Source organism: Sabethes cyaneus, chromosome 2 (assembly GCF_943734655.1).
Source record: "Sabethes cyaneus chromosome 2, idSabCyanKW18_F2, whole genome shotgun sequence".
Lineage (NCBI taxonomy): Eukaryota > Metazoa > Arthropoda > Insecta > Diptera > Culicidae > Sabethes > Sabethes cyaneus.
Window position 1 is genome coordinate 21,821,766 of NC_071354.1, and position 18,370 is coordinate 21,840,135.

Consider the following 18,370-nt stretch of genomic DNA (forward strand, 5'->3'; position numbering starts at 1 on the left):
GACAGTTAAAGGACAATATAATGGGTCGAAATTGAGGAAATAAACTTTTACATCGACCTGCTTCAATTTCGAGATGGCACCAAAATGCCATCTATGGACTATCTAAAACTACTATCTTCTTTATAGAGTACCGCAAACAATCCATAGATAAATCAGGTTATTCATTCAGCGAGCCATTTCTCCTGACACAGTGACACGAAACTAACTGGAAAAACTGGATTCAATGAAACTGGAATAATGGAATCGCTAGAAAGGGCTGCTTCTTTTGATAAATCCAAAATAATGAGTCAGGTAAATTATGATTCATTTTATGGTACATTCAAAAAAGAAATTACTTTTTTTACGACAATTCCCGCATTGTTCAGGTTGCAGTCATATAAACTTTGTAAAGGTTTAATTTACTCTATGTAGAAATTTTTATTATGGAAAGAAAAATATTACCCGGACCTCGGACCTGTCCCAATTTTCATACATAATAATGGTAAATAGTAATACCGCTACGGTCGGTGCGCAAACAACAAAACTAACGACTATCATTTATTTTTAGGCATTGGTTTGTCGTTTTTCAAGCATGAAACTTATGATTCGGACTGAATGCATCATTAGTTTGATGCATCATTAGTGAGTTATCACAACCAGTAACGACTGCTCATTATGAGCTCATCCGGTTATCTATGCCATCGAGGTAAGCAGATCAACGAGTAAATCGAATTATTTGCTGTACTCTTAATGGGTTTGGACTGTTTAATAAAAAAAAACTTTGAAATTATTGTTCAACTAACTTGATATGAGCGGCGTTCGAATTATAAAACCATCAAAGTGGATTTAATTACAAATATTTTTTTCTTCGTAGAAAGTACTCATTTTATTTTGAAAAACGGCTGAACGGCTAATGGAAACACTAATGGCAATATTGTCTTTCAAGGCTACATTTTTCTTATTACTGTGAACCGAATTAAATGCTAAAACTAAAAGTTTTCAATCATTAAAATATTTCACTCTATATTTTAAACGATGAAACCAAATTTGCCCTGCATCAAATATGCGTCCGTGATCCAATTATTACCGAATGTTGGTAGATTTGATGCAAGCTCTGAATTGATATATTGGCCGTCAAGTTTTAAATCAAGCTGTAGCTACTAGTTACCGCGCGGTTTCAGTGTCAAGTCTTGAATTAGCGATAGAGCGTGGTTTCCGGGGCTTTTATAGTCAACATTCAATAAATAACACTACTCCTTTGAAGATTCTTCAACTTGCACACAACTAAAACTTTGACGAATTTCCGGCAGCAGTTAATCAAGTCAGATTGAGCTGAAATTTTGCACAGGACGTTTTCTATGGTAATCAACATTTTGCAGGTAGTTCCGTTTGAAAATCCGAAGGTCACTTTTTTGCTATACATTCCATTGGCGCCCTACTTCATATAGAATCGTATGACAACCGACCATTACAGCTGTGGCACACTTTTCTAGCACAGACATCAAATTGGTTGTAAGAAATTTCGAAGAATTGTGTCAAGTTGGATAATGCTTCATTATTTTCAATTTTTAAATAGTGCAACCTCAAGTACTAATCTATTTGTTTTTTATTTGGGTGGACACGTAGAAGAATTTCCGATCGATTGGAATGACACCCTATCTAGCTAAACTGTGTCGTAAAACGTAGTCCTGCGTCAAAAACCCAACCGCCAGTGCATCGTGTGGAAAGAAGAATCATGCGGTATAGTTGTTTGCTTTGCTGTATATTGTTATCAACATAACATACTTGAGTATAGCAACTATATTTTACTTAATTACGGGTTCTAATCGACGGATTGTTGCAGTTGACTCGAGTTATCAACGATGAAATCTGTGCTGCCTTATCGTAGGCTGTTACCGGGCGTATCCTGTAAGATCAGTCTAGGTTCGTAGAGTCGATCTCTCATGTAGTCGACCGTTTCTGGGTCGAGCTTAGATTTTTCAGCCGCTTCATCACGTTTGGTCTCCCCTCCTTTAACCCCAGTGGGATTATTGTAGGGACGACCGGAAACAGTGGCATTTCCAATACCGTTGGGAAATATAGCGAACATCAATTCTTCAATAAAGAGGTAGTCAATATCTTTAGCAGATTGTGACACTTTAATAAGCCATTCTTTGTCTGGATAGCCATCTATTTCTGTGAAGCCTGCACCGTTTTGCTTCGTCAAAACATGATTTAGCTCTTCAGATTTAGCGTCATTAACTCTTTGTGTTTCTGCTCAAGCAGTTTAATTTTGGCTTCCAACGTTGCTTGTAGATCTCCCGTATTATTGGCTCGCTCGGTGTCTGTGTCGATGGGTGTTTCGGGATTGTCAGCTGTAGCATCCCATGTTCGAATTGCGACCTCAGGTTTTTCCGGTGTCATACTGACGTCAGTGACTTCCTCTACGAACTTCGTTTCATCCAACACAACTCTATCGACGTTGACATTTTCCGATATATTCATTTTTAGAATTGGGTTCTTCCTATTGTTCGCGATTTTCACACGTCTTAAGGACGCTCTGATTTTGGAGACGCCATTTTGTGTCCGATGCAGTGTTCAACAGAAACTATTGCAATAATTTCGACTTAACAATTGCTAGGTCAGATATGGTATATACATCATGCTACGTACGAGGATTGTTTCACTCACGGTAGCTAACTCGTATATGCAAGCATCGTCTGTGTTCGGAAAGTTGAGAAAATGTTTTCATTTGAATTAGGATTCGAAATATGATCTCGTAGGAAAATTTCTTATCGATTAGTGCGAAAATCTTGTTGATCTATCAAGAAATATGTGAGACATAATCGTTCAAAAGGGATGCGCGATGTTAAGGCATACGAACATTAGGGATAGTGGACGTTGGACATAATGGACGATAGACATGATGGACGAAAGCTATCATGGATGATATGCATAGGTGGAAGTCCTGTATGACCGGACAGATCTCTATGCCCGGACACTAGCGATTTCTCGAAAACTAGGAATGATAAAATTATTTGGAAAGAATAGGACAATGGTCCCAATAAAGTACTATTGTATCATTCTTTCCAGATATTTTTATCATTTTTTGTTTCGGAGAAATCGCCAGTGTCCGGGCATAGAGGCCTGTCCGGTCATACAGGACTTTCCCCTAATGGACTAGGTATAATGAACGATAGGCATAATGGACGTTAGGCATAATTTACAAAACCAGGCTTTTCTATGAATACACACTTGATCCAATCATCGCTCTTTCATAATACAATGAGAACCGGCCACCCATTTGACATAAATTAATGCTGAGCTACTATTTATCACTTCCCAGTTGGCCTCGAGGTAAGACGCTGGTCTAATAAGCCAGTCGTCGTATGTTCGAATCTCGGCTGGGAGAGGCTGTTAGAGTCAATAGGATCGTAACACTGACCCGTATTGTCCTGTATTCTAACAGCTGGTTGCGAAGTCTGTCGTATAAAAACAGAAGGTCAAATTTCGATAACGGAATTAGCACCCAGGCTTTGGCTTTGCTTATTATTTATCATTTTGGGGTTGTGAGAAAAAGGCCATACAAATTTGGAAATGACAAGCAATAGCAAATGACAGAGCAATAAATCTGCAGTAGATGCATTAAACAGGTTAGTTGGTAAGCTAGAGAATTCTATTGAACAATAGAAATCTCACTGGTAGCCTTCCTAGATATAGAGGGAGCCTTTGATAACGCTTCTCATAGATCAATGCAAGAAGCTATGGGAAAACGACAATGTGATTTCAAATGGAATGCAATCAGCATTGAATCACGCACTGGCGTGGTGTAAAAAACTGGGGCTGAACGTAAATTCCTCAAAGACAATTATAGTTCCGTTCACCCGTAAGAGGAAATATACTATTCAGAAACTCTTGCTGGATAGAATCGAAATACAATTATCCAATGAAGTCAAATACTCAGGCGACGTACTAGATAAAAAGCTAACCTGAAATGCCCACGTGGAACAAATTATAAATGAAGCAACACGTGCTATTTGGTTGTGCAATAAAGCAATCGGCAAAACTTGGGGCCTTAGACCTAATATGGTCCACTGGGTTTACTTAACAATAGTGAAGCCGAAGATAACTTATGCCTCGCTTATTTGGTGGCCTAAAGCGAAAGAGACATCAATACAAAAAAGCTAAACAAATTGCAAAGACTTGCGTTTGGATCAATAACAGGAGCCATGCAAAGCACCCCATTGAAAGCTTTGGAGGCAATGCTACACCTTCTCCCTCTAGAGATACAATTAGAAGCAAAGAAAACTGCATTACGTTAGCGATTAAACCGCAACAAATCTTTGCTGGAGGGAAACATAACAGGACATCTTTCGATCTTGATGGAAGTCCGTATAAATGAAATGACTACCGGAATAGAAGACTACCCGAGCATGACGCCAAACTTCGAAAGTCCTTACAAAATCATCTCGCCCGAACGCTCAACCTGGGAACACGGTGGCCTTTCTCTACGTCCAGGCTCAGTAATTTTCTATACCGACGGTTCAAAAATGGACCGTTGTACTGGAGCCGGTATTACTGGCCCAGGAATAAACAGATCAATAGCTATGGGTCACTGGCCAACAGTGTTCCAAGCGGAAATATATGCGATTTTAGAATGCTCATACATCTGTCTGAGTAGACAATATAGGTATACTAATATCAGCATTTTCTCAGATAGTCAGGTAGCACTAAACACTCTAAGTTCACCCACGTGTCGTTCCAAATTAGTATGGGAATGTGCCCGTTCTCTTCGACAGTTGGCTAAAATGAACCAAATAAATTTGTACTGGGTTCCTACCACACTGCGAGGTAGAAGGAAACGAGATAGCTGATACATTAGCAAGACAAGGATCATCCACTCACTTTATTGGTCCAGAACCATTTTGCGGGGTATCACCAAGTGCCCTGAAAATGGAATTCAAAGAGTGGGAAAATCTATACGAAAATGAATTTCTGTCTGTCTGACTGTCCCTATGTTCCTTAATCGAAAACTACTGAATCGATCGGAGTGAAAATTTGCATATAGGGGTTTTTGGGACCAAGGAACGTTCTTATGATGGTTAGAGATCCCTCCCCCCACTAAGAGGGGGGGCTCCCATACAAATCTATACCTATAAAAATGGATTTCTGTTTGTCTGACCGAATGTTCATTATAGAATCGAAAACTACTGAACCGATTGGCGTGAAAATGTGCATATAGGGATTTTTGGGACCAAGGAAGGTTCTTATGATGGTTAGAAACCCCTCCCCCACTAAGAGGGGGCTCCCATACAAATGAAACACACATTTCTGCATAACTCGAGAACTAATCAAACAAATGGAACAAAATTTTACATATGGGTGTTTTTGGAGACAAGAATTTTTTTTATGGTGAATTGAGACCCCTCCCCACTTTAGAAGGGGGGGCTCCTATACAAATGAAATACAAATTTACTCATAACTTGAAAACTAATTAATCAAATAGAACCATATTTGGCATGTGGGTGTTTTTGGAGGCATAAATTTTTTCTATGATGAATTAGGACCCGTCTTCCTTTTTAGGAGGGACCCATACAAATGAAATACAAATTTCCTCATAACTCGAGAACTGAGCAAGCAAATGGAACCAAATTTGGCATGGGGGGGGGGGGGTTTTGGAGGCAGGAATTTTTTTTACTGATGGTTTGAGACCCCTCATCCCTGTGGTAGGGGGATAAGGACTCTCATACAAATAAAACAGAAATTTTTGCGTAACTCAAAAACTAATCGAACTCGAGAAATTTTAGACTCATAAAACATTAGTCAATAACAAGACCGCCAAAAACTATCAATAGTAACATTGGATAATTCAGCGCGAGACGGCCACATGCCGCGAGTGTTGCCGGCGACCCGCCGCCGTCGGAAGCGCCGGCCACTGCGGGGAGCAGCCCCCCGTAGAGATCACCTCTATCTTTACTTTCCTTCAGTTGGGCCACCCCTGCGAGATGGTACTTTCTACAAAAATGGATGGTATTCTTAGACTTGTATTACTATGTAAACATTTTGTAAATCAATAGCTGTCCTGAGGATGAAGGGATACCCTTCGAAACGTCGACATTAAACGTAATATAAGTATTTTCGCACGAAACCCGTGACCAAAGCCAGTATCATATCTATTTACAAAAAAAAAAGTATTTTGGCATACTAAATAATTTTGTAGAACATTTCAAAGCAATAAAAAAATCGTGTGCAAAGTTATTGAGCATAATTGATTCTTTAGAGCTCTCTTTAAACACATTATATTTCGCAACCAGTAAGAGATAGATAGTTACTAAATTCAGCAAAGTTGCTTATTTTAGTATTTTCTGCAACGAAAGTTTGTATCACCCTAATATAAATTCAATTAAATTCGGTAAATTCGCGGTCACCCTAATAGTGCAGAAAGATGCGCTATATTTTATTAGTAAACTTCTCTGAGCCTTCACTGAACCTTCACTGAGCCTTCACCATACAATGAGAATTGGGCCGCCCATTTAACATATATTCATTTCGCATAATGCGGTTTAACATAACGTCGTTTGGCATAAAACATTGGAATTAACATTAGGGACTATCTGGAGGACAAACATTTGGCATAATGACCTCCAAAAATTCCGTAAAAAATATGAAATTAGATAAAAAGAAAACTTATCCAATTTAATTCTACTATATATATTTACTAGCTGACCCGACAAACTTCGTATTGCCACAAATTAACCTGTGTTGTACATAAATCATGAATCTCGGATGATCTTTGTCACAATCTCGAGTTTTGCAAGCCCCCCAGTGGACGGCGCTTCCGACGGCGGGTCACCGGCAACACTCGCGACCGTCTCGTCCTGAATGATCTAGTGTTACTATAGATAGTTTTTGTGGTCTTGTATTGACTAATGTTTTATGGAAGAGTCTCGAATTTCTCGAGTTCGATTAGTTTTTGAGTTTCGCAAAAATTTCTGTTTTATTTGTATGAGAGTCCATATCCCCCTACCACAGGGGTGAGAGATCTCTAACTATCGTAAAATAAATTCAAGACTCCAAAATCTCCCACATGCCAAATTTGCTTCCATTTGCTTGATTAGTTCTCAAGTTATAAGGAAATTTGAATTTCATTTGTATGGGAGCTCCCCTCTTAAAAGGGGAAGGGGTCGTAATTCACCATAGAAAAAATTTCTGCCATCTAAACCTCCCACATGCCAAATTTGGTTCCATTTGATTGATTAGTTCTCGAGATAAGAGAAAATTTGCATTTCATTTGTATGGAAACCCACCCTCTTAAAGGGGAGATGGGCCATAACTCGCTTTCTAAAGAAGAGAGGGGTCTGAATTCACCATAGAAAAAAATCTTGCGTCCAAAACCACTTACATGTCAAATTTGGTTCCATTTGCTTGATTAGTTCTCGAGTTATGAGGAAATTTGTTTTTTATTTGTATAGGAGCTCCCCCCCCTCTTAAAGTGGGGAAATCCATAGAAAATATACCATAGGAAATATTCTTGCCTACAAAAACACCCACATGATATATTTGGTTCCATTTGCTTGATTAGTTCTAGAGTTATGAGGAAATTTGTATTTCGTTTGTATGAGAGCCCCCCCTCTTAAAAAGGTAAGGGGTCCTAATTCATCATAGAAAAAATGGTTGCCTCCGAAAACACCGACATGCCAAATATGGTTCCATTTGCTTGATTAGTTCTCGAATTATGAGGAAATTTGTATTTCATTTGTGTAGAAGCACCCCCTCTTAAAGTTGGGAGGGGTCCTAATTCACCATAGAAAATATTTATGCCTCCAGAAACCTCCACATGCCAAATTTGGTTCTATTTGCTTGATTAGTTCTCGAGTTATGAGGAAATTTGAATTTCATTTGTATAGGAGCCCCCCCTCCTAAAGTGGGTAGGGGTCCCAATTCATCATAGAAAAAATTTTTGTCTCCAAAAACACCCACGTGCCAAATTTGGTTCCATTTGCTTGATTAGTTCTCGAGTTATGAGGAAATTTGTATTTCGTTTGTATAGGAGCCCCCCCTCTTAAAGTTGGAAGGGATCCTAATTCACCATAGAAAATATTTTTGCCCTCGAAAATTTTTACATGCCAAATTTGGTTTCATTTGTTTGATTAGCTCTCGAGTTATGAGGAAATTTGTATTTCATTTGTATAGGAGCCCCCCCTCCTAAAGTGAGGAGGGGTCCCAGTTCATCATAGAAAAAATTTTTGTCTCCAAAAACATCCACGTGTCAAATTTGGTTCCATTTGCTTGATTAGTTCTCGAGTTATGAGGAAATTTGTATCTAGTTTGTATAGGAGCCCCCCCTCTTAAAGTGGGGAAATCCATAGAAAATATACCATAGAAAATATTCATGCCCTAGAAAACTTTCACATGCCAAATTTGGTTCCATTTGCTTGATTAATTCTCGAGTTATGAGGAAATTTGCATTTCATTTGTATAGGAGCCCCCCTTCCTAAAATGGGGAGGGGTCCCAATTCATCATAGGAAAAAATTTTGTCTCCAAAAACACCCACGTGCCAAATTTGGTTCCATTTGCTTGATTAGTTCTCGAGTTATGAGGAAATTTGTATTTAGTTTGTATAGGAGCCCCCCTCTTAAAGTGGGGAGGGGTCCTTATTCACCATAGAAAATATTCTTGCCCTCGAAAACTTTCACATGCCAAATTTTGTTCCATTTGCTTGATTAGTTCTGCAGTTATGAGGAAATTTGTATTTCATGTGTATAGGATCCCCCCTCTTAAAACGGGGAGGGGTCCCAATTCATCATAGAAAAAATTTTTGTCTCCAAAAACACCCACATGCCAAATTTGGTTCCATTTGCTTAATTACTTCTCGAGTTATGAGGAAAATTGTGTTTCTTTGGTACAGGAGCCCCCCCTCTTAAAGTGGGAAGGGGTCCTAATTTGCTATAGAAAATATTCTTGTCCTCGAAAACCTTCACATGCCAAATTTGGTTTCATTTGCTTGATTAGTTCTCGAGTTATGAGGAAATTTGTATGGAAGCCCCCCCTTTTAAAGAGGAGAGGAGTTATAATTCCCCTTATAAAGAGGGGAGGGGTCTCAATTTACCATAGAATAAATTCTTGTCACCGAAAACACCCACATGCCAAATTTTGTTCTATTTGCTTGATTAGTTGTCGAGTTATCAGAAATTTGTGTTTCATTTGTATGGGAGCCCCCCCTCTTAGTGGGGGGAGGGGTTTCTAACCATCACTAAAACCTTTCCTGGCCCCAAAAAAACCTCTACATGCATATTTTTATGCCGATTGGTTCAGTAGTTTTCGATTCTATAAGGAACATACGGACAGACAGACAGACAGAAATCCTTCTTTATAGGTATAGATTCTTGACAAATACGTATTTCGCCTACGCCTTGCAGGCTTCGTCAGTGTCTGTTTTCGAACATTCGAACATTTCGATATAGGGAAAATTAATCATTACTGGACCAGTTAGTACTTGAGTAGTTTTCTTCCACGAATTATTGTAAACTGGTAACGCTAAACACGCAACCGATGGAACTTACAATACGAGTAACTTTCGATTAAACCTAAAAAATATCAATTTATGTTGAAAATCTCTATATTTTGCACATTCTTTGAAACAGATTGGAATGTCCGTTTTCCTTTAATGTACCTTGTGATTTACAATAGGATAGCGACCGGGTCCATTATAGGGATTCTAGTGTATTTTGCATGGAGAGGGTCTATTAATGACGACATCTTTTGCGTTGTTAACCTATACTGGACCCTCACTTGTTGAAAATATCGATTTTAAGGAATTAATAATTGAATGCAATTAAATCTTTATAAACTGGAATGTGTGGTATGTTTAGTACTTTCTGTTTCATGTCATATTTTCTCGGAAATAAGTAGCACAAGCTAATAAACGCCGAAACTGTACCCGAGATCCATTATAGGTAAAGGGTAGCTTACCCTACATAGTAGAATTAAATTGGATAGTTTTTCTTTTTATTTAATTCCAGGTTTCGTATTCTACTACGACGCTCCAAAAACTTCAGCCGTAAAAATATTTTATGTCTTTTCATAGCAGCCACGTAGCCAGAGGTGGGGGCCAGGAGTCCTATCTTGGCTCCTATACATTATATGCATATCTTATTGGTTATAACTATAATATATTATAATACATTTAATGTATTGTGGTTCTAAACGAAAAAATATGCACATAAAACAGTTAAAATCAAAATTGGGCCCCCGGGCCCCCCCTTCTGGCTACGTGGCTGTTTCATAGATAATTCAGGGCGAGACGACTGCAGACCACGAGTGTTGTTGGCGACTCGCCATCGAAAGTGCCGGCTATTGCGGAGGGCAGCCCATCTTTGCCAAAATCACTTCTATTTTTCATAACAATCGGCCATTCGTGATTCGGTCATGTGTGTTTCGGCCATTTTTAATTCAGCCATTCGCGTTTCGGTCATTTGCTGATTTGTGATTCCATTAGATTTACTTATTTCGTCCAATTGAGTTTCGGCCCGTCGTAGGCAATCCGATTCACCCTGTATATAATGGTTTTTGAAACTGAGTCGTTAGGACCTTTTGCAAGCTAACGGTAGATTGCCTAACTTCCATTATGCCTATCATTCATTATGCTTATAGTCCATTATGCCTACCGTCTATTATGCCTACATGCGTTCAAAAGCTGACCGTTTTCCACTTTATGTTTAGTAATCCGTAGTTCTGCGTAATGCTATTCGAAAATTGAAGAAAAATATTCAAAAAAGTGTCCCACAAGAATCAAGTTATGAATTGTGTTCTTCGTATTTTTGAAATATTTTCAAACTTTTGATTTTTGCTGAGTGAGGAGTTGAAAATTAACCGATTAGTACAAAAATGTATACAATTACTATATCATGAGTAAATTAACTTGAAGGTTTGTATATAAATATGTGACAAACACGAAATCGAACCAATAATGTGCAATTAAAATCTCATGTCCCGACCGACAGTTTATTGAGTGCTCGACCGATGACCAGTATTCGCATTTTTTTTATCCCAACTTCAATTACGAAACTTATCAACAGAACATGTTTAATTTACCGCAATTAGTTGAATTTAGCACTAATTGACAGTCCGTGCCCGGTGGCCTCTGTCATCGCACGCTACGTTAAGCTCAAATCAATCGTCACAGCAAGGAGGGGCGTGGTGACCTCTAATCATTCACTCCTAGGGAAATCATTCATTTGCCCCAGGTAGCGACGATACACCGGCTATGCCGGTGCCAGACGGAAATTAAACAACCAAAACTCGTCATCACAAACCGGCGTCATTATCCCATCGAGGGCCGGAATTAATTAAATTTTGCTACTGTCAATTTGCATCCGCCGGCAGTCCCTGCCAGCTTCCGCATCCTGTCTGGACGGTATTTGACGGATGCGCTCACGCATATTCAGCAACAAAACCTGGTACACAATCGGACTTGACTCGATTGAAATTTTAATAAGTTCCCCAACTCTAGTTGTGCTGCTGCGCAATTGCAACCATCGGGGTCCGGTCACCGGCAATTATCGAAAACTGTCGATTGAAACGTTTGCAAATTATGATCAATTCAGTTTCGTTCAATTTCCCGATGCAAATGGGAAAACCTACCTGTTCCCTCGGGAACGAGCCGTCACGTTGGACGTCCGTGCTGTGTCTGACTCTTGCCTGGATGGTTGTTCAAATGATTTGCTAACGATGATGCTACCAGTCTCGTAGGATGGCGGTAACAACTCGAGTTTTGAATAGAAAATAAAAACGGCTGATTGCATTAAATTGCACGTGAGGGAAAATAAAGCCGATCAACAATGTTTGTGCGAAATCCTATTTAAATGGTGCTCTCCCTCGCCAGTGAAATCTCGTTGTATTCAGGCAGAATGAAGAATATGACAATAAAGCATTGTCGTTGTCGTAGTATTATGGACCATGAAAGTCCTTTTGTTCGGGGCGATAAACCTTCCGGCTTTGGTTGCGGGCGCCGCCGGTTTGGGGGCTAATCTCACTATCCGTGCTGCTAATGGGCCGAAAATCCTCGGCGACACAGCCGAACAAAGGATGAAGGAAAGCAACGCAACTGAGTCGACTGAGATGGCCTATTAAACACACTCCATAAAGTCGAACGCAGTCGAACGTTGATTTCATTAAGCACTACCCAACCACCACCATGGCAGCCCAGGATCATGGGGAGGAAGCAAGATAACACCGAAATGCTATGTTGTTGTCACTACTTTATGATCCATTTCGGTAGTTGTTTAGTAATAGTACATACTATTCTGGACTGGCTTCTGGATGTCGAAATAAAATGACTGCTTGGAAGGAAAAGTGATTAGCAAACTGCTGTTACCAAAATAAGGCGAATGCCGAGCAATAATTGGATTACAGAGTCAATAACTGGAAGCTTTTTCATGGTTGTCATTAATCAGGCTGGATGCATAGAGTTATAAGTTGTAAATCCAACCAAGTAAAATCCGTAATATATTAATACAGATATTTGACGTGGTTATCGACTGTATTCAATAATTCTTTAGACTTGGGTTTTATCGGCTCATCAGTCAGAAAAAACAAACGAAATTTAGCTTTGCCCTAACGTTTCAACATTATATTATGTCTTTTTCAAAGAGCTGTAAGGGAAAGGGGTACACAAAATATATGTGGTTTTACATTAATCGGAAACATTTCTTACAAACAAATTTTTCTCAGTGTACTTACATAGCTATTCGTTTTGTCGTATTATTGTTTATATAGGTATCGTCATTGTGCGTCAAATGTATCGTCCTGTTATATGAATTGTCAAAGGTTTCTTAATATATAAACGTATAGTGTATACGAATTTCGTATATACTATACGTTTATATATTAAGAAACCTTTGACAATTCATATAACAGGACGATACATTTGACGCACAATGACGATACCTATATAAACAATAATACGACAAAACGAATAGCTATGTAAGTACACTGAGAAAAATTTGTTTGTAAGAAATGTTTCCGATTAATGTAAAACCACATATATTTTGTGTACCCCTTTCCCTTACAGCTCTTTGAAAAAGACATAATATAATGTTGAAACGTTAGGGCAAAGCTAAATTTCGTTTGTTTTTTCTGACTGATGAGCCGATAAAACCCAAGTCTAAAGAATTAATACAGATATTTTGATAAAGAAATAATAAATCGACTTGCTTCAATAATCTTAAACTAAATTTTCATAGAAACTCTTTTTCAATTCACAGCTAAAAAATCAGTCTGCGAACTGATTCTTACAATTGCATTCATTACTTCTATTGGGTCGTTTCCAAACCGTGCTAAAACTCACAAATTGCACCTGCTTCTGCTTCGATCCATCGTGACAGCAATAAATTGCACTCCATAGCCCCGACAGGAATCGACAAGCGTTTGCTGCAGTTTGTTCTTTGCCTTCCCGCAACGAATGTCAAACTCCAAATTTATGCTCGTAATCCACTACCAACTAACTACCAACTACGACTACGAGAGGCTAGTGAGAGTGACTAATGGAAACAAGTGCTAAATGCATCTCAATCGCAAATACTGCTTCCAACAAAAGAAAAAGATTTATTCCAAAGCAATTTGAGTAGTCCGTGTAGACAGGCGAGGCGTGGCGCGGCGACGGCAGCGCCGTAATGGGAAGTAAGATTTTTCCCAAAATTCTGCTCTGCACCATTAATCTCGCACGGAACGGTCGAATTTCTCATCCCATCAAAAGCTTCCCCCGGGCGCCAACAACGACAACGGTGATGGTGACGCCATGCTTCGCTACCTGCTGCAAGCCCTGCAAGCCAGATCCAGAGCCAGAGGAACAACGATGGATGTGACGGCAAACGAGGCAAGGTAATAAATTGCTGACAGAACGGGACCGGCAAAGCAAAACTGATCGTGGTACCATCGAACGTCGTCCTCGTCTTTGTCGTCGTGGTGTAATTGCTTTAATTATTGATTTCGTTTCGCTCCCAGATTCTGGGCTGCAAGCAGCCAGCGATCGTCGTCGACGGGAGTCGAGAAAAACGCGTTCTGCGGCACTAAAGTGCAGCCATCGATGAGATTGCGAGTAGCTTCGAACACCGTAGCTTCCGGCTAAATAATGCATTATCTGTTTTATTTTTCCTTGCTGCATTTTGTACTGGTTCGTGGAGAAAACTCAACTAACGAATTTCCAGCGGGCCGCTACTCTGGAGCGGAAGAGACCGGACTCATTGACATTAATCATACAAAGTCTTTAGGACTAGGCTCTTGCGCAGTTCCAGATCAGCTCTCGGATCAGAAGGTGGACCAATTATCATTACAACTTATTTATTTTCCGTCCCCCGAGGCGAGAAGCCACCTATATAGATTCGTAAAGTTGTCCAACAATTAATTACCACGCACGGCCGGCCGTGGTCGTGGGCTAGTGCTGAACACACCTACCTTGGACTGTCAATTTAGCGGAGGCACTTTCCCGGGAGCCGACCATGTTTTGCGCGATGCACTGGTACCGGCCTTCGTCGGTTGGTCGGACGTCGCTGATCAGCAGATTGCCCCCGTCCACGATGCGAACCCGGGCCGGTTCCTTGCTGGACCGATAGTCATCCAGGTCGAGCATTATTTCGTCCTTCTTCCAGCTGATGGTGGGCTCCGGATTGCCCTTGGGGGCACCGCACTCGAGCAGTGCCGTCTCACCGGCTGCTACTCTGGTGTCCTTCGGTAGCACCCGGAATTCGTCACGGAGAACTAGAAAAAAGAAAAACAACACAATTGGTGAGTGAAAATCACTAGGACAGATCAATTGAATTTAAATGAAGATATTAAATTCGAACCACATTTTCGTTTAAGACTGAATGTGGGATAACGTTTAACTTCTGGTCTATGTCAAAATCTTGAATCAAGCTTACTTCAAGTCCGAAACCCCGTTAACAAATACACCGAAGAAAGAAATTCCCTGATTAGGGCTAGATATTAGTCCCAATTCCAAGCTTATTTCTAAATTAAAATTGAAAATTAAAATACATATATACATCCATAGTCTGAGTGCAAATTTCACCCTTTATTCAGAATAGGTATATTTAGTAGAAAGGCAAAAATACTTGTTTATTATCTTGCTTCCTTCCATTTTTTCGACCTTCCGATGAAAGACCTGATCCACATGGCCAACATCATTGATAGAGGGAAACTCTGATGCTCCGAACTCCGAATATAAATGGGACGGTCCGATGCGATCAGAGCTAAGCCTTGGGTGTACCGTCTTTCTAAAACTTGACCCTTCTTTATCGACAGACTTTGCGGCCGGCCGGCGAGTACAGGACAATCATGGAGATAGTGCAAAAGTCCTACTGACTCTATCTAGCAGTACTGCCTAGCCGAGATTCTAACATACGATGACTGGCTTGTTAAACCAGCATCGAATCTCGAAGTCAATTGGACGGTTTCTGTATTCTTTGTTCTGTTGCTTTCTGTATGGTTATAAACTGAAATTATTCGCTACAATCATTGTTGGGAAGTATATGGTTCGGTGCGACCATATATGGATGAATTGGTTCTGTATGATCTTTGATGAATAATAGAGGGGTTGTGCATAAGACACGACCGTACAAGTGACGCAGGACTACGTAAGTCTCTTTGTAGCGATATTAGGGTGTATCCATATATGTAATAATACGATTCTTCATGTATACAAGCGTAACGTTTATCAAAGTAGTAACATTGTATACGTTCAATCCTCAACCGATTTTGGAGTTATATCCAAGAATTGATTGAATCTATTTTATTAAAACGAATCGAAGTTACACTAAACTAAACAGTAAATGAATTTTCATGATCTGTTTCTACGTTGAGTAGTGCTTTTCCTCTGGTAATCGGTAGACGGTACGCGCGAGTTTTCAAAAAGTTGAAACTTTTGCGCAACTTTTCTGCAACTTACTAAAAAACACTGATAATAAAGCATTTACAACCTTTATTATAACACTAGCTTGCAATAAACTTGCACTAACGCACTTAACGTAATTCTCTGTTCGGTAAATTGGAATACCGATAACCGCTAACCAGGCACGGCTTGTTGCAACGGACCACCGGAAAGCCTTAGCTATGCGATCGACGAAGCCGTTCGTGTATGGTCCTGAGTCACGATGAAATACCACTCCAAGTGGCCAGCTACAAGTGACGTGGGATGGTTCTGGTCGTTTTGTTGTCACGCGCAGCATATTTCCAGCCAATTCCAGAACTTCAGCAGACAGATATTTCATCACAGCAGCGAAACGAGTGCTCCAGCTCCAACACGCTCAGTATACTTTCCTTTCCTCAGCAGCCGATGAACACGACCGACAGGGAACTGCAGACGTGCACGAGTCGAGCGTGACTTTAGTTTGCCCTTGATGCTTGCTCCTATGTCGGGTCCAGACATGCCAATGAGATGCTGGCTAGCTCAGCTAGCGTTTGAATGATGCTATCCGCCGGCTTACGTCGTGTTATGTACCAAAGCAAGCGACAAGAATCGGTCCCGTCTATTTTTCGTGGTCCATCATTCCATCATCTACGTTGAACAAACTGGAGCATTTCAATTTCAGTCTGAACAAAAGAACAAAGTTACCAGTGAGCTGTTCACCTTTTGCTACCAAATAAAATTTACGCAACGTATTACTGTAGCATTGCTGATGGATAGATTTGTGTTGCTAAAGAAAACCGAGTGAAAAGTCCCAAGTTCCAAGTTTCCTAAGTTTCATCAATTACCGAAAACCGTTCTTTTAAGCACGAACCAATTCTTATATGAAGATGTAAAAGATGTCACTAAACTGCTAATACTAATACTGCTTATATGAAGATATAAAAGATTGGTCTACTCTGCTGATCACAATAAAGTTTCGGTTTAGTTTTAAGGGGCATGAACGACTAAAACTTTTGAAAAAATCATTATTTTTTATTTTCAGATTTTGATTCTGCAATCTTTTCCGCTTATTTTGATATTAAATTTGTAATGATTCGACCACGCGAAGTGGCTGAAAAACGATCATACACATAAGCATTTCAGTGCGGTGTGGAACAACTTCGGCGGAATAAAATGCCGCTCCTGGAAAACCATGATTTTTAAACTTTATGTACCTTTTCCTCAGAAACTACACAACGTATTGGAACAAACTTTTTTTATTTTGTTGATAGTAGCTTGGCAAACACTTTTATAACTTTTCAGTTTCGTAAACAAAACACAGCTAGAGAAAAAAGAAAAAAGAAGACAAAATTTTATTTTTTCAGGCATCTATTTTTCTTCTTTACTCAAGCTGTGTTTTGTTTACGAAATTGAAAAGTTATAAAAGTCTTTGCCAAGCTTCTACCAACAAAACAAAAAAAAGTTTGTCCGTTTGTCCATGATCCGTAGTTAATATCCTGACCCAATCCCAAAACCATTCAAATACTGGATTTTGTAAAATTTCTGTTCCAAGTTTAAATTTCGATAAAATTTTAATTCCGATTCTCTTACTCTTCTCTTACTGTAATTTCAAGTTTAAGTTCCGGTCCAAGTCAAAGGATTTAATACCACGTGGGAATTAATTAATCTGCACGTTCAAAATCTGAACCAAATTCGTTGTAAAAATTTCGTTCAAAGGCAGAATTTCGATTTAAGTAAATACCCAATGCAGGTTAAAATTCTGACCCAAATCGAAATCCTGGAGACACACGACTAAACCCTAACTGTGCACTAGAATTAGAATCTATAATTTGTATGCATTCAAGATGAAATCATAATCCAATTTTAAATTCCGGGCCAAACTCAAACCCAAATTGCACTTTTGTTCAAATCCTGGTACCTTGAAAGCACCTAATTCCGATCACCTAAGGCATGATTCATCTTTGAGTCCGCACTGAAAAATAAAGCTCTGACATTTATTTATTTGGTATGTGTGTTTAGCAAGTATTTTCAATTATGTTTTATGGAAAAATATTAAAATGCCTAAATTATTTACCGAAAGTTACAAAAAATGCATCAAAGTATGATGTAGCAGTGCACCTATTTCCGATCATCAATTTTAAGGAGTGATTCTAATTCCGATCACAGGTGTATCTAATTCCGATCACGTCATGATGAGCTGTTAAAATATAAAACTATTGTCAATTTGTACCAAATGGATCTGAAATGTTTTGCGTTAATATAGTCTGATGACAATCTCCCTACCAGTCATCTTCTGCTTGCGTTAATGATTATTGTTATCATTAGATTAATATTCATAAAATTTGTGTGCTCGAAAGCTCGACAAGCGGATTATAAAACTTTCTCTGTCTTTTATCTCTGTTCAACTGTTACAATTACAATAAAATTGGGCCACATTCGAAATTTTTATAAAGTTTTGATCATAAATAATAGTAAAAATCAAATCTGAGAGGTTGTGTTCCAGTTGG

The 18,370-nt window shown here is 39.3% G+C and overlaps 1 protein-coding gene across 1 annotated transcript in view; it reads right to left on the reverse strand.

Annotated features, from left to right (window-relative positions):
* LOC128735179 (roundabout homolog 2-like) overlaps nucleotides 1–18,370 on the reverse strand; it is a 144,403-nt gene that overhangs the window by 102,506 nt on the left and 23,527 nt on the right. Inside the window, exon 3 of the mRNA XM_053829674.1 lies at nucleotides 14,414–14,716. Within this exon, the coding sequence (XP_053685649.1) occupies nucleotides 14,414–14,716 (303 nt within the window). The remainder of the gene's footprint in view (nucleotides 1–14,413; nucleotides 14,717–18,370) is intronic.